Source organism: Epinephelus moara, chromosome 23 (genome assembly GCF_006386435.1).
Source record: "Epinephelus moara isolate mb chromosome 23, YSFRI_EMoa_1.0, whole genome shotgun sequence".
NCBI classification, from domain to species: Eukaryota; Metazoa; Chordata; class Actinopteri; order Perciformes; family Serranidae; genus Epinephelus; species Epinephelus moara.
The window spans coordinates 32713099-32722557 of NC_065528.1; the positions used below are offsets into that span (position 1 = coordinate 32713099).

General features: G+C 47.0%; 1 protein-coding gene across 1 annotated transcript in view; it reads left to right on the top strand.

Annotated features, from left to right (window-relative positions):
• LOC126385269 (SLIT-ROBO Rho GTPase-activating protein 1-like) overlaps positions 1-9459 on the top strand; it is a 43881-nt gene that overhangs the window by 22671 nt on the left and 11751 nt on the right. The window contains exons 5-13 of the mRNA XM_050036879.1: positions 3283-3345; positions 3717-3914; positions 4033-4161; positions 4242-4463; positions 4755-4856; positions 8008-8205; positions 8732-8816; positions 8925-8952; positions 9067-9100. Of these exons, the coding sequence (XP_049892836.1) occupies positions 3283-3345; positions 3717-3914; positions 4033-4161; positions 4242-4463; positions 4755-4856; positions 8008-8205; positions 8732-8816; positions 8925-8952; positions 9067-9100 (1059 nt within the window). The remainder of the gene's footprint in view (positions 1-3282; positions 3346-3716; positions 3915-4032; positions 4162-4241; positions 4464-4754; positions 4857-8007; positions 8206-8731; positions 8817-8924; positions 8953-9066; positions 9101-9459) is intronic.

Genomic DNA, 9459 nt, shown 5'->3' on the forward strand with positions numbered 1-9459 from the left:
ATCTCTGTGCAAAGTTTCATGTCTCTACCACATACGGGGCATGAGATATGCCCATTCAAAGTTTGACATTTCAATGGGTTGCTATAGCGCCCCCCTTTGGCCAATTGATGTAATATTGCTTCATTGGCATCCTCCCATGACCCTCTACCACTGTGCCAAATTTCACATGGATTGACCAAGTCAGTGAGGAGAAAAACGTGGAACACACACGCACAGAGTTTTCATCATTATATAGTAAGAAGATACTTGACACAGTCCAATAGAGCACCTTTGGGATGTGCTGGAACGGGAGATTCTCATCATGGATCAACTGTGTGATGTCATCATGTCAGTATGGATCAAAATCTCTGAGGAATGTTTCCAGCACCTTGTTGAATCTATGACACCAAGAATTAAAAACGGGGTCCAAGCTGGTACCAGCAAGGTGTACCTAATAAAGTGTCTGGTGACTCGAGTAAAGTAAAAGTATCTCAGTATGTGAGTAACCGTGCCGTGCAGGGAGTCGTCGTCCTCGTGTCCTGCAGGCTTGTTGTTTCTTCATCTGGCTGACTTTAAAGAACCAGAGTTGATTTTAATGAAAAGTAAAGTCAGTTTCCCCTGAGCTCCGTCGAGCTGCCTCACACTTTAACAAATTAAACACACACACACACATACACACACACACGGCCGAAAACCGCCTCTAACTTTAGCTCGCCGCGTTCATTATTAATCTCCCTTCCTGCTCGTCTTTTATTCATGCTAACTAAAGTGCAGCGGCTGCCAGCAGCTATAAACAGTAAGACCTCCATCACATCACAAACTCCGCTCTGAGGAGGGACGCCGGGCCGAGACAGACGGCTCGGTGGCCATGACAACGCCGACAGCCCCGTGGCCATGGCGACAGGCTCAGCTGATCTTTTCCTCAGCGGGCGCTATGGGAACGGGCTCCATCCGTCCTGGGATTCCACAGTCATTTAGCATAATGTAATATTAATGCAGCGCAGCGCTGCCACACACACACACACACACACACACACTGATGGAGCTGTTTAATGCATGAGACTGAAACCATGTTGGAGAGCAGCCGCCGCAGAGATCCACCGATTCTTCTGTGTGTGGTCGAAGCTTTTATTTACCTGAGTTTATTCACACAACTGCTGATTAGTATCTTTATACAGTGTGTCAGTGCCACACAGCTGTTTGATTCTTCGTCACTGACATACCTCTGTTTCTCCTCCTGTTTCCTGTCTTCAGTCATAAAAACTGTCCGATATAAAGACCAAAATACCAAAGAAATAGTGTTTATTAAAAAAAAGAATATATTACTGTAAATTTGGCAGTACATCCAACCTGCCTTACTAGAACACAACTCAGTGACGAGGACACACTGCTGTCAAGTCCAGACTCTGGTGAGGATGACGAGCATCACTGAACCGTTTTTTGCATCAGCTGTTCAGGTGTCTGCTCTCAGACGATCTCACAGGTGAAGACACTGGATGTGGACGTCCTGAGCTGGTGTGGTTACATATGTGGTCTGTGGGTGTGAGGCTGGTTGGATGTGCTGCCAAATTCACAGAAATGACGTTGTTGTATCGTAGGCAGCTGGACAGGTTGAGTCTCTTGAAGACATTTCTCCTCTTATTCAAGAAGCTTCTTCAGCTCTAACAGACTGGTGCAGAGTCGCAGGCTTTAAACTCAGCATGGGTGTGAACCCTTACAGAGTCGTTGAGGTCACATGAGTCGTTCACCCACCTGGCCACCATGTGTGTTGTTAAGGCCCTGACACACCAAGCCGACGGTCGGCTGTCAACCAAAGTCAGGCCGTCAGTGAGCGTCTGTCGCCCTAGTTTTTGCGGTGTGTCCCGCACCGTCGGCACTTCAGCATCGGCAGCTTTTCTACCGATTGAGCATGTTGAATCGGTGGCGGAGCTTGTCGGTGAGAGAGATCACTCTGATTGGCTGTTCAGGTTTTATTTCCTCGCCCCTGTAGCGAGTGAATCTGCCTGTAGTGAAACCGGGGCTAACCGGTGCTTCCTCCTCAGGCTCCACTTCACTCAGCTGCCCCACAGACCCGCTGCTTCTTCACACTTTAACCTGAATAACAAACCGGAGCTAGCTGGGAGCGGCTAGCGGAGCGTTAGCCGCAGCATGACCGGAGGGAAGCACAGCCAGTTAGCCTCCGCTAGTCTCTGAGCTAGCCCCGGCTCTCCGTTTGGATCCAACCGGAGCACCGAGCCCTGGTTTGTTATTCAGGTTAAAGTGGGAAGAAGCAGCGGGTTTATCGGGCAGCTGAGTGAAGTGGAGCCTGCGGAGGAAACACCGGGACCGTCTGGATGTAATAGTCCGTGGAGGTGCTGCGGTGCTCGGCTGCACAGATAGGAAACCCCTCGGCTGACAGGATGTACCACTCTCTCACTCCGCTCTCTCTCACGCAGGCGCAGAACGTACGTGCTACTTGGCCGTCGGATGTAGTCCGTGTAGTGTGTTCAAATGCAACTGACACAGGGCGACGTGAGGCGACGTAGACGACGCAACAGTTGGCTTTCATCGCCGCTAGTTCTTTGATGTCGGTTTGGTGTGTCCGCACCTTTAGGGTCAGATAGGTCCAGGTGTGCATGGTTGTGAAGTCGTCTGAGAAGGGATCCCAAGACTGCATTGTAGGTGGGTGATAACGTGGGTGACCTCAACGACTCTGTAAGGGTTCACACCTGAACATAATGTAAAGCCTGTGACTCTGCACCAGAAGCTTCTTGGATGAGTGTGCTCACTGACTCAGATTTTAAAAGAGAGATATGTATATATTTTAATAAAATTAATAATTTTGTTTGTGTCCCTCTCAGTTGTTACTGTCACATAAATTAGACATTAATACAGAAACATGATGACTGATGAACAACTGCTGCCTGCAGTTTGTCTGTGTGTTTGTCTGTTTTCTCCCCCCGACAGCAGTGTGTGTGTCATATGTTCAGGTGTTCCTGGTGGCCCCTGATTGGTTGACACCTCACACAGAAAAGAACTGGCTCTAGGGTGCAAAATTTTTGCTTTTTTTTTTGGTAAAAGAATGACACTGAAGATAGGAGAGTCGGGAGGTGCAGAGAGTCTGTGACCAAAACTGTATGAAAAGAGCAGTGACACTTTCAGTATGTCTCAGTAGGGATTGCAGGAGGGGGGCGGGGCCTTTCATAGACGCCACACCACTGATACACACAAAATGTTATTCTGAAAAGTAACAATACAGATAAACATAAGACGAGTATGAACGTGATGCTGATGATGTTTTTGTGTCTTTGACTCCTCCGTCAGAGTAAGGAGATCCTCTTCCAGCTTCAGGAAGACCTGATGAAACTTCTGAACGAGCTTTACACCGTAAGTGGAACAACCTGTGTTCATGAACAGCGATGATGGAGTGTGTCAGCAGGGCTCTGAGAATCAGACGTGTGTCATTTCTTTCTGCCCTGAGGCTGTAAGAGACGCAGACAGAGCATCAAATTAAAGTTTAAATATTATTGAAATATTCTTGTACAGAGTGAATCAGAGTAAAGAGGACGTGTTTGATACTCAGAGATGTTTCGTCGCTCTGAGCTGTGATGAACGCAGCCTCACAGATCAATGCTGTTTGTTTAAAGTCGTAGCGCCGCCCGTTAACAGCTTCCTGTCCAAACAGTGAACCCAGATACGTCGTTCCTGCAGTGTAACGTTCTCCACTTCCTGTGTTACTGTGTGCTCCTGTTACCTAGGTGATGAAGACGTATCACATGTACCACGTGGAGACGATCAGCGCGGAGACGAAGCTGCGGGAGGCGGAGCGTCAGGAGGGCCGTGTGAAGGGCGTGTCGGGGACGGGCGGAGGGGTGGAGCCTGTGTTCGGCCTGCGGATAGAAGAGCGCCACCAGAGACGCAACGCCGCCCGCAAGATGGAGAAGATGAGGGAGAAGGTACGAGGCAGGGGGAGGGGCTTCTCAATACTGTCATCCACATTTTGTCAGTGACAGACGATGAAAAGAGAACTGTTTCTGATTCTGCTCACACAGTCTGTGTTTGTTTCTTCATCAGAGGAAGGCGAAGTACTCTGAGAACAAACTCAAGACTCTTAAAGCCAGGAACGAGTATCTGTTGACTCTGGAAGCCACCAACGCCTCCGTCTTTAAATACTACATCCACGACCTGCCCGATATCATCGACGTGAGTACACACCTCTCTTTCCTCTCATCAATACAGACAGGTCGGTGTGTGTGTCAACATGTGTCCTCTGTGTGTGTAAGTGCTGTGACCTAGGGTACCACTCCAGTCTGAGCCGGGCTCTGAGGACCTACCTATCAGCCGAGCTGAGCCTTGAAGCCTCCAGGAGGGCGGGGCTGGAGGTGCTGGAGGGGGCTGTGGAGGGCCTGGACCCCGCCCGAGACAGGCAGCGTCTGCTGGGCCTCTACCCCACCGCCTTCTGCCCCCCGCAGCGCTTCGGCTTCCAGGCACACATGGGAGACGCAGTCAGTACATCATAGTTTATTCACAGTCCGTATGCTGCACACAGACACAGTCAGTGTATGAAACACAGACTCTGTCATTTTGTTCTGAAGTTTAAGTTCATCAGAAACCAGTTCTCAATCATTATTACAGATATACACACAGTTTAATTTTGGGTCACAGGTTCCTCTGACACATAAACTTCACTAAAGTTAAAGTACAGGTATCAGGTCACATGTCTGAGTTTTGTTTTTCCTGAAGAGTAAATTTATTTTCTGATTTAATCCTGTTGTTATCGCTCCACTTCCTGTCAGGTGACCCAGATCGCTTCCCAGCCGCAGGTCCAGGCTGAGCTGACGCTCCGCCTCACGCAGCTGCAGACCCGCCTGGCGTCTCTGAAGATCGAGAACGAAGAGGTCAGACACACAGATACTGCAGCGCATATCGTAAAGAAGCTGAGCTTGAAAAAATATTTCAAAGATAACTGGCTGTTTGTTAGACCCTCCCCCTGACCAGAGATTATCCAATCACAGCTCAGCAACTCTGACTCCTCCCATCAGCCTGTAAAGCTTTCAACTTCTCCACATGTTAAAGTCATGGAAACAAGGCTGCGGTGAGAGTGATGCTGCGTTCAGGTGCTCCTCTGATGGGAACACGTTCCTCTGACTTCGGTGTGTTCATGAGCTTTAAGTCTTAAAGGGATAGTGCACCCAAAAATGTAAATTCAGCCATTATCTACTCACCCATATGCCGAGGGAGGCTCAGGTGAAGTTTTAGAGTCCTCACATCACTTGCAGAGATCCAAGGGGAGAGGAGGTAGCAACACAACTCCACCTAATGGAGGCTGACGGCGCCCCAGATTCAAACGTCCCAAAACACATCATTGAAACCACAAAATATCTCCATACTGCTCGTCCGTAGTGATCCAAGTGTCCTGAAGCCCCGACATAAAAAGCTGTTTGGAAAAACCTCATTTGAACTCTGTTTGAGTGCACACACGTGAGCGCAGTGCCCAGAGAGGCAGTCAGAGCTACAGGCTAAAAACAGAGTTTTGTCCCAGACTCACTGCTTCACCAGGACATCCCCTAAAACCACTAAAATATTTCTTCACTTCAGTGTGAATGAATGACCTTTATACTGATCTAGGTCACTCTGCGTGAACAGCAGCTAACAGTAGATGGTAACACCACCGATACAGTCAGTGTGTAGTCATAGTTCGAGGTCACTGAGACACAGAGACGTGGGAGTAGGGCTGGGCGGTATGACAAATTTTTAAAAATCATATCGCTTCCACGGTATTTGACGATGTTTTGGAGTGGTCTTACCCACATTTTCTTCTAAGAAGAAAAGAGTTACTGCAGTACATCGGCTTTAAACAGCCCATTTTACTGTCATAAGGACTGTATCATGTTTTTTCATGTCCACACACAGGTAAATGCATGACCTCTTCAAAGTATGGTTGCCAATAGGGTGGCAGTAAAGAGTTAAAGAATGATTATGGTTGCAGTCAAAATAGAACATTTTTATTGAACCAAGTTTGCATAATCAGTACAGTGTGGAGATGTGGAGGGTGTGGATCTCTCTCTCGCTCGGTACTCTAAAACGTGCTTACGGCTAAGGTGGTGCAGCAAATTGCTTGTGTTGCCACCTCCGACTACAACTTTTGCTCGACAGCATTTGCAGTAGATGGTCGTTTGCTCCACGTCTGACCTTTTAAAACCGAAGAACCTCCAGACGACAGACATGGCTCCTTTTTGGAGTTCTTCTGGGTCATCGTGTTCTTCTTCAACAACGTGTGCAGTTGCTTCGCTTTCAGGACTCTCTCCAGCAGCCATTCTCGCCTCTACACTTTCCTCTGTGCTCTCACTCTCGCCGGCTCTAGCACGCCTGTGGTGTGCAGTGGTGAAATGGGTCTCTGCTGAAACACTTTCCCGCTGCGCACGTTCTGGATGTTGTTTGGGCTGTTCACCGGTATTACAGTATATGAAAAATTCATATCATAACGAAAATAAAGACCAGTTTTTGGTACGAACTGGTATACAGCCACATGGAGAATAGAGTCCAGGTTAGAAAATACAAAGTTCCCTTTTAATCAGTTGTTTTCCAGTCACGTCTCCTAATGAGCTTAATAACTATTTAAATCACTGAAACTATCTGAGATGTGGACGGTGTGACATCAGTCTGCACTCAAACCTTTAACGTCTGCACCAACTCTTCTGACTGTTGGTCCAGTAGTTGCTGAGATATTCCGACTCAAGCTCCTCCCTGATTACAGACGAACATGTTTATCAGACAGGTCCCAACTTTGCTCAGAGTTATGGTAATTTATACAGTTTTAATGGGGCGATAATGGAGCAGATGTAACCTCTAAAAATAAACTGGTGCCATTTGAAGGCGACCGGGCTGCAGTGTGTGTTGTGTTGTTGTTGTGTCGTGTGCACAGAGGGCAGCTGTTAACTCGCCCTGAAGGGCAGAAAACTGCTGAAGGAGTCTGGATTAATGAGCTGCATCTGCACGTCTCACACACACACACACACACACACACACACACACACACACACACACACACACAGAGCCTGATTATCATGTACAAATAAAAACACTGTTACACCCATTATCCTGCTGTAAATACAAACACACTTTGCATATGTACTGTACACACACACACTTCATCAGACTCTGAGGAGACTGAGACTCCATCTGAAATGATTCATAATTCATACGTGCTGATCCGTGAAGCTTTGTGCAGTCGTGACATTTATTCTGGTGTTGTTGCATTCAGGTTCAGCAGAGCACAGATGTTGCTTCAGTCTTTCTTTAAAGGTGGAGAATAAACTGTGGTGCAGCAGCTCTGAGCTCTGAGAGCAGGAGACAGTCCTGACCGGCTGAGGTCTGTCTCTCAGTGATGGATGCAGTATTTGGGTGGAGTTATTTGGGAGTGACCTTGTGCAGGATGCTCTTCTTCTTCTCTCTGCAGGAACCAACGTCCTCTCTTCATCACAGGAAAATAGAGCTTTGTAAGAGGGATGATTTGAGTCTGCTGCACCAACACCACAGATGCAGAGGGTGTGGTGAGGGTGGAGGCCTGTAAATGCTGGAAGGCTCCGTATTTAAACTCACAGAAGAGACGCAGTTGAATTTACTGTAGATATAATTAGTTAAACTTATGATATCAGTCCCCTACAGCCACTGATGTGAGCATGTCTTAGTGACATCTGTGCAGGTATGGAGACAGAGCAGCAGCGCTAACGTTAACACAACATTGCACTAACCCCGCAGAAAAAATCTCAGACAGAACAACAACAGTGTTTCAGTGTGCATTCAGCGGTCAGAAGGTCCTTAATCCTGTTTTTAAAATCACCTGTACCTCTAACAGAATTTAGTTTAAGGTGACTCGACACCAAGACGAGGGAGCAAAGACTTTAAAAAACACCTCTGTCTCGCTCAGACTCTGTGTCAGCAGCTGCCTGTACCGGAGAGCGGTGTAAAGCAATGAGCGCTCACTCTGCAGCTGAACATACGAATCATGTGAGCTGGTCCTAGTCCTGTTTATATGTCCCTCTGCAGGTGAAGAAGACCTGGGGGGCGACTCTGACCACCCTGCAGGACATGACGGTGCTGGAGGACTTTGACGTCTCTCAGAGCTTCACCCACAGCCCGTCCTCCGAGTCGGTCAAGTCTAGCGTGTCGGACGGATACTTGAACAAACCGAGTCTGGCCAAGAAGCGAGCCAATCAGCAGGAGACGGAGCTCTTCTACTTCACGGTGAGGGAACTACACAGGAAACGTCTTTAGCTTCTGTCTTTAGCTTCTAAGCAGATGTACAGAGTAATGTAATATTGATATCCAGAATAAACAGGATATAGAATATACAGAACATAGATTATGAATAAAGAGAAGATATAAATGTACATGTTTACAGCAACTACACAAAACACAGAGCGTATAGTTGGTGTGTGTTTCTATCACAAGTTTGGTCTTAAATTTCATTTAAGGTGATATTTAAAAAGTCTTAAATTTAACTTGTGTACTCCTGTATTTGAGTGAGGCGGGATCAGTAGGAAGCTGGGGTTGTGTTTCATGGCTGGACGGCGGCCATTTTAAAAACAGAAGATACATTTTTGCAGTTAATTTCATTCTGTATACGATAATATGACATCATATTAAAATGGCTGCTCATTGTAAATCTTTAATAATAATTCATAAAGCCTGCACTGACCCTGAACTCAGCTCTGAGCGGCCTCAGGAGACGACAGAGGATAAAAGTGTGTTTTTATTTCTGAATCTGTAGAAATTCCGTGAGTATCTGGAGGGCAGTAATCTGATCTCCAAACTGCAGGCCAAACATGACATACTGAAGAAAGCTTTAGCAGAAGGTAAGACACACACACACACACACACACACACACACACTGTCTCACCGCTTCTTTGCCTCATATTTTATAACTCAGACGTTAATCAGAGGCTCTGCGTTTCTCCTCCAGGATACAAAGCTGAGCTGCTGACTACCAGGTATGACTTCCTGTGATGTTTCATGTCACAGTGCAGATTCTCTCCTCATGATAACAAGAAGAAGTGTGACCTCACCTGTTTCTGTGAAACTGAGACTCTCTCTGTTTGTTTCAGTCGCGGGCGGAAGAACTCCCACAGCAAGCACCAGGTAAAGTTTCACCTCGCTCAGACTGAAGGTTGTTTCTGTGTGTTTCTGCTGACGGTCAGGTGCGTCATGTCCTCCTCAGTGTTACAGTCAGGTTAGAAGCTCACAGGCTGCGAAAAGACTGATCCTGATTGGTGGAAGTTGTACTTGCAGCCTGTGAGGAGGCTGCACACACTGCTCTGGATGTTTTTCAGGTTAAAATGAACAAAAACATTTCATCTAGTGTCTATCAATATTCTTATGTACTCTTATCAATGTCTCCTTAAAGGGATAGTGCACCCAAACATGAAAATTCAGCCATTATCTACTCACCCATATGCCGAGGGAGGCTCAGGTGAAGTTTTAGAGTCCTCACATCACTT